Below are 21,019 nucleotides of genomic sequence, written 5' to 3'. Positions count from 1 at the left end.
TAAGGATGAGTAGGCAGGCATCGCCTTCATCTAAGGCCTTCTGAATGTCGTCGGAGACGTTGAGCATAGCTGTTTCTGCGCTACAGCCTTTCCTGAATCCTGATTGAAAGGTTATGTTATGTTATGTTATGTTATACTTGGTTTTGTATAGCGCACGGCTACTCAAAGAGTGTCCCGGCGCTTTAGTTTGCACACCTATCTAATAACATAACAACATAAAAAACAAAGAAAAGAATCCAGACAAAGGGGAAGAAGAAACCCGAAGACGCAGCTAAGAAGTAAAAAGCCAAGTTTTGAGCCTCTTTCTGAAGGCCAGCAGGTTTGGAATACTGCGCAGGGTCACTGGCAGCGCATTCCAGAGCTGAGGAGCCAGCAATCTAAAAGAGCGGCCTCCAATGCGCGCCCTTTTGACCCGAGGAACAAAGATCCTGACCTCAAGATAATCCGCTTCCGAACGGGAAGCCAGTGAAGCGCCTGCAGGAGACCCGAGGCTCTGGCACGGCGAGGTAGTCCAAAGATAGCCCGTGCTGCCGAGTTCTGGACCACCTGCAGCCGCTGAAGCAGATATTCTGGCAGGCCGAGATAAAGAATGTTCGAATAGTCAATTCTCGAGCCAATTATCGCCTGCACTGTGATCTTCCTATGCTCCTCCGATAGTAAAGGGAGGAACTTGCGCAACATCCGGAGCAGGCCAAAACAAGTGCCAGTGAGGCCGATTATCTGGGAGCGTAATGTCAGGCCGTTGTCAATTTTAATCCCTAGGTTTTTAGCCACCTGGGACGAACTTACTGGTGGAAACATGTTCTCAGGCCACCACACCTTCCAGTCCGGATCTGAACTGCACCCGAAGAAGAGGACCTCAGATTTATCCGAGTTGCACTTGAGGCCGCTGTGTTGGAACCACTGAAAAACAGCCTAAAGGCAACCCCGGATCTTCCCTCCATCAAAGTCCGCACCACTCTCACAGGTGAAGAGGAGCTGGGTGTCATCCGCGTAGGAAACGATCTGAGCCCCGAAAGACTCCGCCAGAGCCGCCAGAGGGGTCATAAAGATGTTAAATAGAGTCGGGCTCAAAACTGAGCCCTGGGGGACTCCGACACCCAATGGCGACATCTCGGCGGAGCAAGCAGAGGCCCAGACCGTTTGTCGGCGGTCTGTCAGAAATGAACGAAACCAATTGAGCACCGTCCCCCTCAGAGTGTCCCCCAAAGGTGTCGAGGAGATTGAACTCATCAATGTGTTTGTTGAGGTGGTGGAGAACGCATTTCTCCAATGTTTTTGCAAGGAATGGCAGGTTGGAGATAGGTCTGAGGTTGTTAAGATCATTGGGGTCGGCCCCTGGTTTCTTGAGAATGGGTGTGATTTGTCCTAGTTGAAGGGAGTCTGGGACACAGCCTGAGGTGAGAGGGGCGTTGATGATTTTTGTCCAGAAAGGGGAAATGGTGTGGTTGAGTTATTTTATAATTGTGGATGGGGGGGGCGGTCCATACTGTGGAAGGAAGGGTTAGAAATTATACTGAAGACCTCGTTTTCCGACATTAGCTCGAAGTCGGACCAATGTGCATTGCTTTTTTAGCTGGAGGCAGGTCTGATTGTCCTTATTCAGATCTCTTTCTGATTGGTCAAGGGTGGTTAAAGGGGGGCAGGGTAAGAGGGAAGGAGGGTTTGTGGATTGGAGGAAGGATTGATGAATTTTTTAGACTTTATTAGTGAAGAAGGTGGCAATTTCTTCACATCTCTCTATGGTGGATTTGATTTCTTGAGAGGGAGTGCAGTTTGTTTGGCTTTTGACAAAGTTCAAGAGTTCTCTCGATCTGTTTTTCGCCAGATCTCGTTGGCTGTGGAAGAAAGACGCCTTTTCACTGAAAATGTGCTTTTTGTATGCCTGCCGAGCAGATCTAAGTTGCGCTAGGTGCAAGGTCGAGAGGTTTAGTCTCCAAGACCTTTCCGTTTGTACTGCCCCTTCATTCACCTTACAGAGCTCAAGGACCCCCAGTGCATACCGTGCTGTCCCTCCCTTCACCCCACAGATCTTCAGGACTCCCAGTGCACGCTGTGCTGTCCCTCCTTTCACCCCATAGATTTCCAGGACCCCCAGTGCACGCCGCGCCCCAGTACAGAGTGCACTGTCCCTGAAAAGTCTGTCCCCTTCAGCTGAATGATGTGCACGGCCCCCTTTAATTGGTAGCTGTGTTAACGAGGCGCGTGGCGCGCCTGCTCGTTAGTTTATATGCAAATCTACTTATTAACAGCTCGGCGAGGTATGTGCTGCTGCCTGTGTTGTGTTCCTGATCTGCATATTCATGCCCTCGCAGCTTAGCGCCATATTATCCCGCGAACCCTCATTACTGTGCAAGCGCCCCGTGCACGAGACGTCACCAGCCCAGCCCAGCCCCTCCAGCCTCATGAGATGCAGTGAGAGTGCACTGCCTGCAGGGGGTGCAGCTGAGGAGGCCAGGGCGGTCTGTTCTGAACCCTCTCTTCTTAGAGCTGTGAGGCCTCCACAGAGGAGATGCACTGTGGTCGAATCTGTACCCCTAGTGGCAGCATCTTCGAGGGCAGAGTGGGGGCTCAGTGCACCTAGTGGCAGCATCTTCGAGGGCAGAGTGGGGGCTCAGTGCACCTAGTGGCAGCATCTTCGAGGGCAGAGTGGGGGCTCAGTGCACCTAGTGGCAGCATCTTCGAGGGCACAGTGGGGGCTCAGTACACCTAGTGGCAGCATCTTCGAGGGCACAGTAAGGGCTCAGTACACCTAGTGGCAGCATCTTCGAGGGTAGAGTGAGGGCTCAGTACACCTAGTGGCAGCATCTTCGAGGGCAGAGTGGGGGCTCAGTACACCTAGTGGCAGCATCTTCGAGGGCACAGTAAGGGCTCAGTACACCTAGTGGCAGCATCTTCGAGGGTAGAGTGAGGGCTCAGTACACCTAGTGGCAGCATCTTCGAGGGCACAGTGGGGGCTCAGTACACCTAGTGGCAGCATCTTCGAGGGCACAGTAAGGGCTCAGTACACCTAGTGGCAGCATCTTCGAGGGTAGAGTGAGGGCTCAGTACACCTAGTGGCAGCATCTTCGAGGGCAGAGTGAGGGCTCAGTACACCCAGTGGCAGCATCTTCGAGGGCAGAGTGGGGGCTCAGTACACCTAGTGGCAGCATCTTCGAGGGCAGAGTGAGCGCTCAGTACACCTAGTGGCAGCATCTTCGAGGGCACAGTAAGGGCTCAGTAAACCTAGTGGCAGCATCTTCGAGGGTAGCGTGAGGGCTCAGTACACCTAGTGGCAGCATCTTCGAGGGCAGAGTGAGGGCTCAGTACACCTAGTGGCAGCATTTTCAAGGGCAGAGTGAGGGCTCAGTACACCTAGTGGCAGCATCTTCGAGGGCTCAGTACACCTAGTGGTAGCATCTTCAAGGGCAGAGTGAGGGCTCAGTACACCTAGTGGCAGCATCTATAAGGGCAGAGTGAGGGCTCAGTACACCTAGTGGCAGCATCTTCAAGGGCAGAGTGGGGGCTCAGTGCATCTAGTGGCAGCATCTTCAAGGGCAGAGTGAGGGCTCAGTACACCTAGTGGCAGCATCTTCGAGGGCAGAGTGTGGGCTCAGTACACCTAGTGGCAGCGTCTTCGAGGGCAGAGTGAGGGCTCAGTACACCTAGTGGCAGCATCTTCAAGGGCAGAGTGAGGGCTCAGTACACCTAGTGGCAGCATTTTCGAGGGCAGAGTGGGGGCTCAGTACACCTAGTGGCAGCATCTTCAAGGGCAGAGTGGGGGCTCAGTGCACCTAGTGGCAGCATCTTCAAGGGCAGAGAGCGGGCTCAGTACACCTAGTGGTAGCATCTTCGAGGGCAGAGTGAGGGCTCAGTACACCTAGTGGCAGCATCTTCAAGGGCAGAGAGCGGGCTCAGTACACCTAGTGGCAGCATCTTCGAGGGCAGAGTGGGGGCTCAGTACACCTAGTGGCAGCATCTTCAAGGGCAGAGTGAGGGCTCGGTACACCTAGTCGCAGCATCTTCAAGGGCAGAGTGAGGGCTCAGTACACCTAGTGGCAGCATCTTCAAGGGCAGAGTGGGGGCTCAGTACACCTAGTGGCAGCATCTTCAAGGGCAGAGAGCGGGCTCAGTACACCTAGTGGCAGCATCTTCGAGGGCAGAGAGCGAGCTCAGTACACCTAGTGGCAGCATCTTCAAGGGCAGAGAGTGGGCTCAGTACACCGAGTGGCAGCATCTTCGAGGGCAGAGTGGGGGCTCAGTACACCTAGTGGCAGCATCTTCAAGGGCAGAGTGAGGGCTCAGTACACCTAGTGGCAGCATCTTCAAGGGCAGAGTGGGGGCTCAATACACCTAGTGGCAGCATCTTCAAGGGCAGAGTGAGGGCTCAGTACACCTAGTGGCAGCATCTTCAAGGGCAGAGTGGGGGCTCAGTACACCTAGTGGCAGCATCTTCAAGGGCAGAGTGAGGGCTCAGTACACCTAGTGGCAGCATCTTCAAGGGCAGACTGGGGGCTCAGTACACCTAGTGGCAGTATCGTCAAGGGCAGAGTTGGGGCTCAGTACACCTAGTGGCAGCATCTTCAAGGGCAGAGTGAGGGCTCAGTACACCTAGTGGCAGCATCTTCAAGGGCAGAGTGGGGGCTCAGTACACCTAGTGGCAGCATCTTCGAGGGCAGAGTGAGGGCTCAGTACACCTAGTGGCAGCATCTTCAAGGGCAGAGAGCGGGCTCAGTACACCTAGTGGCAGCATCTTCAAGGGCAGAGTGGGGGCTCAGTACACCTAGTGGCAGCATCTTCAAGGGCAGAGTGAGGGCTCAGTACACCTAGTGGCAGCATCTTCAAGGGCAGAGTGGGGGCTCAGTACACCTAGTGGCAGCATCTTCAAGGGCAGAGAGCGGGCTCAGTACACCTAGTGGCAGCATCTTCGAGGGCAGAGTGAGGGCTCAGCACACCTAGTGGCAGCATCTTCAAGGGCAGAGTGAGGGCTCAGTACACCTAGTGGCAGCATCTTCAAGGGCAGAGTGGGGGCTCAGTACACCTAGTGGCAGCATCTACAAGGGCAGAGTGAGGGCTCAGTACACATAGTGGCAGCATCTTCAAGGGCAGAGTGAGGGCTCAGTACACCTAGTGGCAGCATCTTCAAGGGCAGAGTGGGGGCTCAGTACACCTAGTGGCAGCATCTACAAGGGCAGAGTGAGGGCTCAGTACACATAGTGGCAGCATCTTCAAGGGCAGAGTGAGGGCTCAGTACACCTAGTGGCAGCATCTTCAAGGGCAGAGTGAGGGCTCAGTACACATTCTTGTGTGGCCACGACCTGCGGCAATCTATACTTCGGGCGCAGATCCAGATGGACCAGCTCGTAGGCCAGACGCGTTTGCCACATTTGTACTCATACTTGTTAATTACACCCTGGGACGGGGCCAGAGGTCCTGAAGCCACAATAGCGAGGCTGCTTGCAAGAGTCCAGACCTGGTCTGTGGAGAGCATCAGCACAGCAGAAGCGCAAGTCCTGGTAATGGGTTTGCTTGGGCCGTGAGCCCAGACAATCCAAGGATACCCAAAGGAATCAGACTCATTGGGCTCATATGGGCCTCCTGTAACACTTTCTGGTGGATACTCAGTCTAACCGCAGATTCCTTACTTTTCAAACTTGAATTTGCCCAAGTGCCAGGCAGGATCTGCAACTCTCCATAGCAATGGCTCTTGCATAGACTTGGCGGCAAACTAATCTCCAAAAGCGATTGCGCAGAGCAGTATACAGGCGCAGTTTACTTTTGAACGCTTCTGTACCCTCAAATGCAAATCTCCTGTGACAACAGGAGAAATAATAGTGTGCAAAATCTCTCGTGGGACTGTTGCAGAACTCTAAAAGTTCACTCCACAGAAGAGGGACAAACACAGCATGGTGAGGCATCAGAGGTTAGGTAGAGTATTCACTAGAAAGAGCTTTACCGAAGGTAAGCAACTTGTTCTTCTGATAAGATACTTACAATCGCAGATTCCTCACCTTTTGATTAGATACCAAAGAAGTACCTTCCAAAATGTCGAGGGACCGAGGAGTGGACTTGCACAGGGAAGTCCTGCTGGACCAAGTGGGCAAAACGGTCATCCGTGTGGAACGGACATTCCAGACAGTAATGCTTGGTGAAGGCGTGTATGGTCACCCATGTTGCAGCCCAGCAGAGATCGTTAAAGGCAACATCTATTGCCAATGCCGCTGTAGGGGAATTGGTCAAGTAAATAGGTTTGAAGTAGGCCTGGGCGGTGAACTTCGCTCTGTTCGTGGAGTTTTCTGCACTCTGCGGAGCTCGCGGAGTGCAGAAAACTCAGCTTCACGACGTGCATTGGAGTTTTTTCCCCACTTTCAATCGCGAACAGCAAGTTCGCGATTGCGAATGGTAAGTTTGCGAGCTGCCGCTTGGGTAGAATTTCTACCCCAGCGGCACGAAAACTAGCACAAACTGCAGTTCGCCACTCGCGGAACTTCGCAAAGTTTTTCTTTTAACTTCACGGAGTTCCGCGTAGCAAGACTTTGCGAACTACGCCCAGGCCTAGTTTGAAGGCCATGAGGACGCAACTTTTTCAGTCTGAGCACAGCATATCATGGACAGGCCAGCCCACCTAGACAAGGTTCCCTTTTGGACTGTGCATCCTTTCTTAGCAACAGGAAAGGAGACAATAAGCTGTGCCTCTGCCTGATGCACCTTTGTGCGCTAAAATTAAGCTAAGAGATCTTTTCCGGTCCGCACGATGACTTGAATACGGACGGTTGACCAGGCAAACGTAGAAGGGCGGAAAGGGCCAACAAGTAGTCTATTGCAGTGCTCACTGCAAAGCCTTGCTGGGCCGGAGACAGGTCAAATACACATCTGAGAGTTTAGCCTGAAGAGGGTTACCTTGACTTCTCGCACTGGGCCACAGACATCACACAACGACCTTAATAAATACATTTGCAAGATGGGGCCTCGACACAAGGATCAAATCTACTATTTCAGTGAGAAAATCAGATCTGCTGAGTTAGAGCCTCTCAATCTCCACAGATGGAGGTGAAGGTTTTGGAGTTTCGGGGCGGGACCCGACCCCGCTCTATTGCTCTATTGCGGAGATGAGAGGTCCTCCTGAAGAGGTACCCAGACCAGGAGGCAAATGCTAAGGCTCAACCAATCTGGGTCAACCAGTCAGGGTCAACCAGTCAGGGTCAACCAGTCAGGGTCAACCAGTCAGGCTCAATGAGTCAGGATCAACCAGTCAGGGTCAACCAGTCAGGCTCAATGAGTCAGGATCAACCAGTCAGGCTCAATGAGTCAGGATCAACCAGTCAGGGTCAACCAGTCAGGCTCAATGAGTCAGGATCAACCAGTCAGGCTCAATGAGTCAGGATCAACCAGTCAGGCTCAATGAGTCAGGATCAACCAGTCAGGGTCAACCAGTCAGGGTCAACCAGTCAGGGTCAACCAGTCAGGGTCAACCAGTCAGGGTCAACCAGTCAGGGTCAACCAGTCAGGGTCAACCAGTCAGGGTCAACCAGTCAGGGTCAACCAGTCAGGGTCAACCAGTCAGGGTCAACCAGTCAGGGTCAACCAGTCAGGGTCAACCAGTCAGGGTCAACCAGTCAGGATCAACCAATCAGGGTCAACCAGTCAGGGTCAACCAGTCAGGGTCAACCAGTCAGGGTCAACCAGTCAGGGTCAACCAGTCAGGCTCAATGAGTCAGGATCAACCAGTCAGGCTCAATGAGTCAGGATCAACCAGTCAGGGTCAACCAGTCAGGCTCAACGAGTCAGGATCAACCAGTCAGGCTCAATGAGTCAGGATCAACCAGTCAGGCTCAATGAGTCAGGATCAACCAGTCAGGGTCAACCAGTCAGGGTCAACCAGTCAGGGTCAACCAGTCAGGGTCAACCAGTCAGGATCAACCAATCTGGGTCAACCAGTCAGGGTCAACCAGTCAGGGTCAACCAGTCAGGGTCAACCAGTCAGGGTCAACCAGTCAGGGTCAACCAGTCAGGGTCAACCAGTCAGGGTCAACCAGTCAGGCTCAATGAGTCAGGGTCAATGAGTCAGGCTCAATGAGTCAGGATCAACCAGTCAGGCTCAATGAGTCAGGATCAACCAGTCAGGCTCAATGAGTCAGGGTCAACCAGTCAGGGTCAACCAGTCAGGGTCAACCTTACTGTCCAGGCCCAGTATCCATGACCCCACATTGCCCCACTTGTTGCAGTAGCAGATACCGGTAATACCTGAACCCGCTTCTTTCAGCTTGTACCCAAATGTGCCCTTAATAACCATCAAGGGCAAAGTCCAGACCCTCCTGCGTTTTTCAGCAACAATGGGTGTCAAGGCTGAATTGTGTGGTCGGCAAAGTCATTTCTGTCTAAATAATGCCCCACACATACCTCTCCTACCTTCTCAATGAATCAAGGATTTATAAAGCACGTCAGATCACCAGTAAAGGCCTCAGGGCGCTGTAAAGGGCAAATGTAAATGTAAATGTGTGTATACTTGTAAAGCGCACTGTCGTCCCCATCTCGGGGCATCCTGGCGCTGCATACCGCTGTGGAACCCTTCCTGGCTTTCCCTGTGAGATGCCCCCTCCTGGGCACCCCCAAGGTGAAGCCAGGCATCCTTAGCGCTGCTGGGGCCGTTGTGGAGATTAAGCAAGCTATTGCCCAGAGTTGCAGAGTGGGACCCATGATTAGAATAGGCACCGAGGGGAGAATTATCAGGTCCGGGGAGATTGAGTCCAAGAGCCGACGAGGCGGGAATTGAACCCTGGTCCCGGGCCAGACCTCTGCATCAGGGTCTGCCGCTCTAACCAGTGATACAAAAGGGGGTGGTGAGTCCCTTGCTCACTTTGCCACTGGATTCAAGCAAGCCGGGCTGAAGACGGTTGGAATGCCAGAAACCGGTCCTCGGAAGCTTGTTTCCGGTCAAGGAAAGGCATGGCTTGGCAGTTCGGGCTGGACTGTTCCCATGAGGCACAGGGTCAGACTGATTTGCATATAGCCATGTCTGAACTGGGGTGGCAGAGTGGGCTAAAAATGGTGATGGATCAAACCCAGATCTTTTGACTGGGTGTGAGTGTTTGATTGATTCAGATGCATCGTCCATCACCACCCCCTTTTGTACCGCTCTAACCAGTGAGCCACACTTCTCATTCACACTTCACACTGGCAAGACCCCATTACCTCTTATCCTGGTGCCCAGGTCAGCGGGCACAGCCTCCCTGCTTCCTATCCTTGCACTGCGCCACCTATGAGGAGCCTACTGAGGTGAGGTGCAGCGGCCAGGGCAGCTGACTTTGGAGCACCGGGCTCACGGTTCGATCCCCGGCTCTGGCAGCAGCTCACCTCAGCACCATGTGACTCCTGGCAATAGCTCATTTATTTCGCAATGGCCCCCAGGGCCTTGAGACCCATAAGGGTGAGTAGTTCACGCTTTACATTTTTATTTACATTTTACTGATGCTGACAAAGGGACGTGGGCTAGTCAGCGGTGAAAAGGACATAGGCCTTCTTCGCTGTCATCAGGCCGCCCCGTGAGCAGGTCACTGGTATCCGGTCCAGGGACGCCAGGACAGGTACAAAGTGCTGCTGGCGGAGGAGACCCTGACTCAGCCTCACAAGCATCCTGTTCCCAGGGCTGACCACCGCTCCCAGTCAGGGCTATAATTACACCAACTCTGGACAAAGAGTTGACTGGAAGACAAAACACAACACGTCAACAGGAAGCAGAGGAAGAGGAAGGCCAAACCGATGAAGCCAGGGTTCACTGGGCAGGTGCAAGACGCAAACACCATCGAAATGGCTTTGCTGAGAGAGAAGGACGCAGACCGAAGCGGGAAGAGCGCGACTTCCATTGCTTTGCTTTGCTGAGAGAGAAGGACGCAGACCGAAGCGGGAAGAGCGCGACTTCCATTGCTTTGCTTTGCTGAGAGAGAAGGACGCAGACCGAAGCGGGAAAAGCGCGACTTCCAGTGTTTTCCAAACAGACTGTGGTTCCACCAGGGCCTGTCGCAGGCATGCAGTGTGACACCGACAGTGTTATGGTATGTAATGCTTAACCCGTTAAGTGCTGCCGTCGGCCGTTGAACGTTCGGAGCACTACCTGGCTGGTGCTGCGCACGTTCATCGGCCGACGCAGCCCCGCCCGTTCTTCAAAATGGCCGCACTGCCGCGAAAAAACAGGCGCAGTTAACGGGTTAATGCACAAATTCACCGGTCTAAATAGACTCTTGATGCTAAAAGTGGTACAAGAACAAAATACAAATATTCCTTCAGGAATCATTTAACCATGACTTGATATTTTAAATCGTCACACAGGTGAACAAAATATTCAAAAATCTGGGAATTTCTCATACATTAGTGTTTTTTATATTTGATTCAAACAATTTTATCAAAAGACAGCAAAGAATACATTTATCATATCATGTACGGCAACAAATTTACTACTGACTCAGTATATATTTGGAGACACTTTTTGTTAAAGATTCATGGTGCAACGTAACCGTCCTGAAGATGGCCTCGTGGATCTTATAGACCGTTAATGAGACCGAAACGTCGACGCTACTACACCTTTTTGTTTTCATTGATGTTTGCTGATGCATAATGAAATTAACGTAAACAATCTATTGATTCCAATGTATGGTTGATTCTATGTACTGCCCATACGTTTGTTCAAAACAAAAGGTGTTTGCTACTACTGTGTTTTATAGATATACTGAGTCAGTAGTAAATTTGTTGCCGTACATGATGTGATAAATGTATTCTTTGCTGTTTTTTGATAAAATTGATTGAATCAAATATAAAAAAACACTAATGTATGAGAAATTCCCTGATTGTTGAATATTTTGTTGACTTGTGTGACGATTTGAAATATCAAGTCATAGTTAAATGATTCCTCAAGGAAATGCATGCACTGGTGAACCGGTTGCTGAAGCTTGGCGGGTGACGCACTGTTTTATCTGGTTACTATATACTTTTTTTTAAATGCATGGCATTATTATACGAGTGAACGGTATATTTTAATACATATACATACTATTCATACAAGTCCACAGTGAACACTTAACTCATGGAGCAACCTAAAAGGAGGCGGCAACACAAGGCTGCAATAGGGAAATTAAGTATGAGGTGCACAGAGAACTGGATGTAGAGAGAAAAGTATAAAACAGGAAGTGGCTATACAGGAGGAGAAGATACATGAAGAGGATGTACAAGAGAAGAGTGAGGAGAAACACAGGCAGGGGGGATAAAAGAGAAGAAAAGCGACAAACAGGGGAGGGTTGAAAGCAAACAAGCACATTCTATAAGAAAACACAGGGTCTCTTCACACCCCTAAATAGTGCATGAACCCAGAGTGCAACATTCCATGCACCGGATAAGGACTCAGTTTTCACATTATAAGGAGGGCAACCTAATTTTCCTGGTCACATTGAACTTTCCAATTCGAATTGCATTCATCTGTAATCCCTCTTGTTTTCAATTATTTTCCATATGTCATGTTGCAATCAATTTCCATACGTTGGTGTCTTTTTCCATAAAGTTATTTTTATTAAGTATCCAATTCCATCACACTTAAAACACACCCAGCTAACGCATTTCATCCCGTTTAGGGACTTCATCAGGGCCTAAACAATTCTTAAAAAAAAAAAACATGTAATCAATATTGAGAATAAGTTTAAAAAAATGTTTTCTATTGTTTTATGTTTGGGCCCTGATTAAGTCCCTATAAGGTATGAAACGTGTTGGCTGGGCTGTTTTAAGTGTGTTGGAATTAGATATTCAGTCACACCCCCACATGGTGCATGAACCTACAGTACAACATTCCGTACACCTGATACGTACTCCATCACACTACATGGTGCATGAACCCACAGAACATTCTATACACCAGATATGTACTCCGTCACACCCTACACTGTGCATGAACCCACAAAACATTCCGTACACCAGATACGGAGTTTGCAACACCCCACATGGTGCATTTACCCACAGTGCAACATTCCATACACTGGATATGGAGTTTGTCACACCATACATGGCATGAGCCCACAGTACAAGATTGCATGAGCTGAATATGGCCTCTGTCACACCCTACAGGGTGCACCAAACCCACAGTACAACATTCCATACAACGGATACGGACTACATCACACACCACACGGTGCATGAACCCACAGTGCAATATTGCCCACCGGATACTGAGTTTGTCGCACCCTACATGGTGCACGAACCCACAGTACAACATTCCATACACCAGAAACGAAGATAGTCGCACCCTACATGGTGCATGAACCCACAGTACAACATTCCGTACACCCGATACGGACTCGGTCACATCATACATGATGCACAAATCCACAGTACAGCATTCCGTACACAGGATATGAAGTCGTCAATCCCCCATGGTGCATGAACCCACAGTACAGCATTCCGTACACAGGATATGAAGTCGTCAAGCCCCCATGGTGCATGAACCCACAGTACAACATTCCGTACACAGGATATGAAGTCGTCAATCCCCCATGGTGCATGAACCCACAGTACAGCATTCCGTACACAGGATATGAAGTCGTCAAGCCCCCATGGTGCATGAACCCACAGTACAACATTCCGTACACAGGATATGAAGTCGTCAATCCCCCATGGTGCATGAACCCACAGTACAGCATTCCGTACACAGGATATGAAGTCGTCAAGCCCCCATGGTGCATGAACCCACAGTACAACATTCCGTACAGAAGATACAAAGTCGGCGAACCCCAATGGTGCAGGAGCCCCCTGTACAGACTTTCATTAACTGAATACAGAGCCCCGCGTCCCTGCGGTGCCTGAACCGACAGCAGAACAATATTAAGACTGAATAGAGCCTGCCACACCCCCCTTAGCTCATGAGCCCAGAACACCCTATTCCATAAACCAAATAAAGATCCCCTCACAGCCCACAGTATAACATTTGATGAACCAAATACAGGGCCAGTCACAACCCACACAGGGCACCACCACCTAACATACCCCCACACGGACCACCTACCTCTGTGGTGTTGACTCGTCCCTCCTGGAAGGAGCACTCGGCGGCGTTGTTGGTGCAGACATGTCGATACTTGCACCAGTGGCAGGAGTACTGGCTGCTCACACAGGAGAGGCACCTGAGCAGAAGGGAGAGAAGGCGAGTTACCAGGTCAGTCAGGATGGAGCACAATGGAACAATGTTTACATGTGAGGGTGTCACTTCAGGGTCATGGCTAGCACTAGTCTTGTCCACCCTAAACCCCTATGTTTTTTTAAGGGCAAATTTTAGAGCACCATGTCCAAATCCTCACCCCTTGAGACCTCAGTGTAGTAGCTGCCAGCCCAAGCTGCAAGGCTTTGCCATGTTTTTACTCATCCTTGAAGGCCTGTCCCTGATCTGTACGAAACACCAAACAATGAGACAAGAGCTGCCCCGCAGGCATGCCTGCAGCACCTTTGCTCTTTGACCACATTACCACTTCTTTGCCCTGGTGTTGATTACCTACCTGTAACGACTATGGTCCTTTCTTGGGCTGAGGGCCTTAGACTTGGGCAGGTGACGGTGTAACACAAATGTTATGAAACAAATCTGAGGCTCCTTTGGGAAGAAAGCACGTGCACCGAGGGCAGACTCTCCATCTAGGTCCTGCTTCCCACTTGTGTTCAGACACATCAGTGGCGGCGAGGCATCGGCAAATTAGTCCCTGGCTTCCCTTGTGGCAAAGGCTGCGATTTGTGGACCATGCAAGTATTCAGTTATAGCAGGTTTTAGGGAACACAAGGTACTTGCATGATCCACAGGCAGGAGAACATGCTGTAGCCCCTTCCGCCACCACCGTGAAAAAAAGAGTGAAAGGGCACTGGGGCATGTGGATGAAGGGCAGCAAGGCAGAGGATGGGCAAGCAACTAGGCTTAAACTGCAGGGGTCGGCCACCAGATCATTGCTTTGTATCCCACCAAAAAAGCTTAGCACCTGGGTCTCTGCTGGCATCTAGTGGCAGGACAACTTGACAGGTCAAGAATTGAAAGAAGAGTGTGTGATCTCCTGTTCTCCCTTAGCGCTGATGGGGCCAGGGCTGAATAGCAAGAGACCGGGTGATGGAGGTCATGGACAGAAAGCTTTAGGTTTTTGGCAAGTAAACACTGGAACGAACTGCCCATAGATCTTCGTATTGGAGCCCTCAGAAACAAGATTCCGTTCAAAACTTAAAACTCATCTTTTCCCTGCCAACTACAACTAGTGTTTCTAGCTTAATTTTCCCCCTCCCTCCGGTCTTCTGCCTTCTAGGGTCTTACAACAATTTATAGCGCGGGGACACACTGTTTTAGTGTAACCAGGTGCTCTAGAAATGGCTATATTATTATTATTATTATTATGTGTAGACCTAGCTCCCTTTCCATGGAATGAGCCCAGGCTCTATGTATAACAAGCGCGCGGTGGGAGACGCCATGTGCGTGCACATCACCTGTCCGGCGGCGGGCACGCACATGGTTTGTCTCCCTTCGCGAACGAAAGCGACGACAACTGAGTTTCGCCAAGGCAATCAGCGCATGCGCTGCCTTCGCTAGGTGAGACCTAAAAAAACTATGTGTGCAAGGAATCCTTTCAAATGACACTCAAAGTAAGCAGGGCAGTGAGCAGGATGATGGTCGTGGGAGTCTGTGATTGAATGTTGGGTCTACCGCTTCAGATCTTCATGATTAAGATAACCTAGCCTTGTTCCAGGGGAAGGAGGAAACACACTCATCCCGGACGTCCACTCATGCTGAAGTGACTGGCCCAGTCTCGGACGTCTAGCTGGCCAGCAGGGGGTGGGCTGACTGGAGATAGTTGGTGACTATTGGGTGGTCGCCATGAAGAAAACCACATCATCCCCCAGGTAGAATTGCTTCTGCACTGTATGTTTCGAGACTATCTGTAGTGGGCAATTGGTACCGCTTAATGAACTCTCAAGATGAGTCTCCTTTGGTTTTAAAGATGCTGGAGAAAGTCGAAGCTCATACACAATGTGTTTTTTCTTATCAAGAATGGCAAAAGATTTCAACCTTAGGTAATAAGGCTTTGAGAGCTGCTAACTATAAAAGAATGGCATTTCTTGCCCACTGGATGGCATACTATACTCCAGAAGCATTAAATAACATATATCCAGAGGCGGCAAATAGTTGTTTTCGCTGTGGTACTTTAGCAGAAGGGGGATGGCGACATACTTTTTTTTCCTGCCCTAAGCTAAAAAAAATGTGGGAAAAAATATTTGCATATTTTAGTAGGGCAAATAAGAAAATGTATAAACCCCCAGCAGAAGCTGCTTTGTTCGGGATAGGTACTAGGGAGGCTATACGTTCGAAAACTGATGGAAATTTTCTTGCTATTGCTATGTTGGTTGTCGGTTCATTGATTTTACAAAACTGGAGATCATCGGAAATACCTTTGTTTGAGAAATGGTTGATAAAGATGAAACGGACAAAGCACTTCGAAGAAGCCTATGCCAAATGGGTGGGGGCAACTTAGAAATTCTCGTGGGTCTGGGACTATTTTGTTGATTGTTAATTTGAGGACGGTGTTTTCTTTTTTTTTGGCTGCTATCAGCAATCAATATTTAACCCGTTCCGTGCTCCCGTCGGCCGCTCCCTCCCTGGTGCTGCGAACGACCGTTGGCCGACGCAGCCCCGCCCACCCTTTAGAACGCCCGCACCGCGGCGGAATTGCCACCGCGGTTAAGGCGTTAATGAACATGGATTTGTTTTGTTTACAGTTTAAAGTTTTTGTTATATGTAAATAATGGCTGCTTCTTGTTGGCTGTTCAATAAAAAAAAAAACACAAAAAAAAACCAAAACCACATTAGTTTAGAAGGCAGCAAGGACAAGGGAGTCCTCAGTGCTCTTCAGAAATCCAGGAGGTTTGAGCCTCAGGGTCAGTAGGAGCAAGTTCAGGAACAGGACTTTGGCACCAGTAGAGACTTCCTTCTAAGGGTCTTGTATATGAGCATAGGGAGGCTTGAAGAAGTGTGGTGGCCCAAAGCCAGAGCAGATCTTGGATTGTGCCCTTTCTCCAACCAGAAGCCAGTTGGGCGAGTTTAGTGCGAGCCTGCGGCACTCCCTGGAGTGGAGGAGGAATGGAAGCAGGGACAAGCGGGTACGGGTCCCTAGTGTGTGCAGATTGTGGTGGTGGGGAGTTGGATGCTGATGGTATTACACTCCTCCAGATGGGATATCACCAATGAGGAGCAAGTCATATATGTTGTAATAGTCCATGAATGGAAAGACACTTTGTAAATGGTAGATGTGATGGAAGACATTTAGGAATGCTTTGTTAACTTGTTTTTTGAAAGATAGGTCCTCATGAAATAACAATACCCCCAAGTTTGATGCCTTTTAGAAAGGAACTAGTGACGACACAGGGTGACAGACCCGTTGAAAGGGCCCCCAGACAAGGCCCTATAGCAGGGTTTCTGTTTGTGCGCCACTCTGCAAAGTCATTTTTGAGGCATCCCTGGAGATGGGGTCTATACAGAGAGGTCATGGATAAAACAATAGGAGGACCAGGCCTTCTTTCAATTTCTGCATGTAGATTTTTTCAGAGGCTAAGGAATGTATGGAAGCTTAGACCAGGTCCCACAATCTGCTGATGGCCATGGACTGAAACATGAGGACTAGGCCTTCTTTCAATCTCGAGGAGATTCTTTCAGAGATGCTAAGGATTGCATGCAAATTTAGACCAGGCCCCACAATCTGCCTCAAGGTGACCCGTTCCGAGCGGCTGAAGGCTGCATGGGCACTGATTCCTTTGCCCGGGGTTCACTACTGAAGAACTGTAATGTTCATTCTCATGGAATACTTACTAATAAAAAAGAACTTGGCACAGAAGCTGAAAATATGAAAAGACATCTTTATTAAATTTAATAAGTGTCACACAGAAGCCGTAGCAACTGAATGAGGTAGTCTGAGGAATACAGAGAACAGAGGCCTTATATATATGCTCAGGGTTACAAAACTCAGCATAAAAGTAAGGGGCAGTCCTTGCTTTTGCAAGCATGCAAAATGCCTAACATTCCTTCTTACACAAGCCGGACAAACCCATAATAAAAGGACTACAACCCATATCATAAACAGACCATAAAAGAAGGAACAGAAAACAGATAAGGGTGTGTGTGTGCATACCAAACTCTACAATGTCCTGTGCTCTGATCCTCAATCTTGATCAGCTAAAGGGCAGGAACTGGTTTAACAAGGTCAGCTTCAGGCAACAGGGTCAGTTCACTCAGGTCAAACAGGAGTCAGCATGAACTCGAGCTAAGGTCTACATGTCCTTAAAAGACTGGTTTCAGCCACAATCATGGCCTATGTGAGGGCAACCACAAAATGGCTGCCATACATAAAATGGAACCCACGGCGTCTATGTGCCTGGCCCAGTGTCCTTATACCAGCTACCTAGGTCTGTCTCTGGATGACTTGGCTCTTTCTCCCAGCTTCCCTGGTTTTTCCTATGACTGGACTCTTCTCTCAACTCCCCTGGCCTGGCCCCTTCTCCCATCTCCACTGGATTGGTTCCTTCTCTCATCTTCTTACGCATCTACTGAGAGCAGGACTTGTTCCCTGTACTTCTATCCCTGTCTAGGCGCGCTTCTCCTTCCAGGGCCCGGTCTCTCAGACTCTGGCTGCCTTGATTCCATCTCCCAGTCCCCAGTGCTGCTACCTCCGGCTGACCTGGTCGCTTCCGCCAGTTCCCTGTGCCTCTCCACCAGCTGGTCTGGTTCCTTCCCCCGCCTCCTTGGGTCTCTGGCTGGTCCGGTCAGTCTCTCAATTCCTTGTCTCTGCCTGGATGAATCTCCCTGCCTGCCTGGTGCTTTACCACTGTCCAGCTTGGCATCCTCTCCCTGGTTCCCTGCATCTGGTTGGCCAGACACCATCTCTGTGGGTCCCTACCTCTGGCTGACCTGGCTCCATTTCTAACTTTATTCATTCTCTACCTCTGGCTGGCTCCATGTCCCACATCTCTGGTTCTCCACCTCTGGCCTGCCTCCACCTCGGAGGCCTCCACCTCTCCCTGCCTCCACCTCGGACGCCTCCACCTCTCGCCTGGCTCCACCTCAGACGCCTCCACCTCTCCCTGCCTCCACCTCGGACGCCTCCACCTCTCCCTGCCTCCACCTCGGAGGCCTCCACCTCTCCCTGCCTCCACCTCGGAGGCCTCCACCTCTCCCTGCCTCCACCTCGGAGGCCTCCACCTCTCCCTGCCTCCACCTCGGAGGCCTCCACCTCTCCCTGCCTCCACCTCAGACGCCTCCACCTCTCCCTGCCTCCACCTCGGAGGCCTCCACCTCTCCCTGGCTCCACCTCAGACGCCTCCACCTCTCCCTGCCTCCACCTCGGAGGCCTCCACCTCTCCCTGGCTCCACCTCAGACGCCTCCACCTCTCCCCTGGCTCCAGCTCAGACGCCTCCACCTCTCCCTGGCTCCACCTCAGACGCCTCCACCTCTCCCCTGGCTCCAGCTCAGACGCCTCCACCTCTCCCTGGCTCCACCTCAGACGCCTCCACCTCTCGCCTGGTTCCACCTCAGACGCCTCCACCTCTCCCTGCCTCCACCTCAGACGCCTCCACCTCTCGTCTGCCTCCACCTCAGACGCCTCCACCTCTCGTCTGCCTCCACCTCAGACGCCTCCACCTCTCCCCTGGCTCCAGCTCAGACGCCTCCACCTCTCCCTGCCTCCACCTCGGAGGCCTCCACCTCTCCCTGCCTCCACCTCAGACGCCTCCACCTCTCCCTGCCTCCACCTCGGAGGCCTCCACCTCTCCCTGGCTCCACCTCAGACGCCTCCACCTCTCCCTGCCTCCACCTCGGAGGCCTCCACCTCTCCCTGGCTCCACCTCAGACGCCTCCACCTCTCCCTGCCTCCACCTCGGAGGCCTCCACCTCTCCCTGGCTCCACCTCAGACGCCTCCACCTCTCCCCTGGCTCCAGCTCAGACGCCTCCACCTCTCCCTGGCTCCACCTCAGACGCCTCCACCTCTCCCCTGGCTCCAGCTCAGACGCCTCCACCTCTCCCTGGCTCCACCTCAGACGCCTCCACCTCTCGCCTGGTTCCACCTCAGACGCCTCCACCTCTCCCTGCCTCCACCTCAGACGCCTCCACCTCTCGTCTGCCTCCACCTCAGACGCCTCCACCTCTCGTCTGCCTCCACCTCAGACGCCTCCACCTCTCCCCTGGCTCCAGCTCAGACGCCTCCACCTCTCCCTGCCTCCACCTCGGAGGCCTCCACCTCTCCCTGGCTCCACCTCAGACGCCTCCACCTCTCCCTGCCTCCACCTCGGAGGCCTCCACCTCTCCCTGGCTCCACCTCAGACGCCTCCACCTCTCCCTGCCTCCACCTCGGAGGCCTCCACCTCTCCCTGGCTCCACCTCAGACGCCTCCACCTCTCCCTGCCTCCACCTCGGAGGCCTCCACCTCTCCCTGGCTCCACCTCAGACGCCTCCACCTCTCCCTGCCTCCACCTCGGAGGCCTCCACCTCTCCCTGGCTCCACCTCAGACGCCTCCACCTCTCCCTGGCTCCACCTCAGACGCCTCCACCTCTCGCCTGGTTCCACCTCAGACGCCTCCACCTCTCCCTGCCTCCACCTCAGACGCCTCCACCTCTCGCCTGGCTCCACCTCAGACGCCTCCACCTCTCCCCTGGCTCCAGCTCAGACGCCTCCACCTCTCCCTGCCTCCACCTCAGACGCCTCCACCTCTCCCTGCCTCCACCTCGGAGGCCTCCACCTCTCCCTACCTCCACCTCAGTCGCCTCCACCTCTCCCTGCCTCCACCTCGGAGGCCTCCACCTCTCCCTACCTCCACCTCAGTCGCCTCCACCTCCCCCTGCTCCACCTCAGACGCCTCCACCTCTCCCTACCTCCACCTCAGACGCCTCCACCTCTCGCCTGCCTCCACCTCTCGCCTGCCTCCACCTCTCGCCTGCCTCCACCTCTCGCCTGCCTCCACCTCTCGCCTGCCTCCACCTCTCCCTGCCTCCACCTCGGAGGCCTCCACCTCTCCCTGGCTCCACCTCAGACGCCTCCACCTCTCCCTGGCTCCACCTCAGACGCCTCCACCTCTCGCCTGGTTCCACCTCAGACGCCTCCACCTCTCCCTGCCTCCACCTCAGACGCCTCCACCTCTCGCCTGGCTCCACCTCAGACGCCTCCACCTCTCCCCTGGCTCCAGCTCAGACGCCTCCACCTCTCCCTGCCTCCACCTCAGACGCCTCCACCTCTCCCTGCCTCCACCTCGGAGGCCTCCACCTCTCCCTACCTCCACCTCAGTCGCCTCCACCTCTCCCTGCCTCCACCTCGGAGGCCTCCACCTCTCCCTACCTCCACCTCAGTCGCCTCCACCTCCCCCTGCTCCACCTCAGACGCCTCCACCTCTCCCTACCTCCACCTCAGACGCCTCCACCTCTCGCCTGCCTCCACCTCTCGCCTGCCTCCACCTCTCGCCTGCCTCCACCTCTCGCCTGCCTCCACCTCTCGCCTGCCTCCACCTCTCCCTGCCTCCACCTCGGAGGCCTCCACCTCTCCCTGCCTCCACCTCTCGCCCGGCTCCTTCGCCTCTTTCTTCCAGGCTCTGCGCTTCCGGCCCCGGTTCCGAGAGGCCTCCAGGGCCCCGGTTCGCAGCCCGGGTTCACAGTATTGTTTCCCCGTGAAGTGCCGCTCTCTGACCCGCCTTCCGGCCATCAAGCGCCGGGCATTATTTACTGCTTGTTTAGAAAGGACGGAAGCCGCCGAGTCTTTGAGCGCAGACTTGTGTCCAGGAGGGCGGTCGGTCTCCCACGAACCCTCCACAGAAGCACCCGCCAGGAGCCTTCAATGGGGCGCTGATGGCTGGAGGGGGGGGCCCAGGGGTGGGGGCACTTCCAGCCCTTGAGTAATTAGACGCCATTTCCTACTATTTGCCTTTGAAAAGCTTCTTTTATTTGGATTAGTCCTCGGGAGCAGCTGCCCCTGGTCTGAAGCTGCGCCCCGCCTCGGCGGCGGGGCTGGGGC

At 52.6% G+C, this 21,019-nt stretch overlaps 1 protein-coding gene across 1 annotated transcript in view; it reads right to left on the bottom strand.

The window, feature by feature from the left end:
- The window catches only part of PLXNA3 (plexin A3), a 560,833-nt gene that overhangs the window by 211,709 nt on the left and 328,105 nt on the right, over nt 1-21,019 (bottom strand). Inside the window, exon 9 of the mRNA XM_078664651.1 lies at nt 13,019-13,133. Within this exon, the coding sequence (XP_078520777.1) occupies nt 13,019-13,133 (115 nt within the window). The remainder of the gene's footprint in view (nt 1-13,018; nt 13,134-21,019) is intronic.

Source organism: Lissotriton helveticus, chromosome 10, assembly GCF_964261635.1.
Source record: "Lissotriton helveticus chromosome 10, aLisHel1.1, whole genome shotgun sequence".
NCBI classification, from domain to species: domain Eukaryota; kingdom Metazoa; phylum Chordata; class Amphibia; order Caudata; family Salamandridae; genus Lissotriton; species Lissotriton helveticus.
This window is presented reverse-complemented; position numbering and strand designations above follow the sequence as displayed.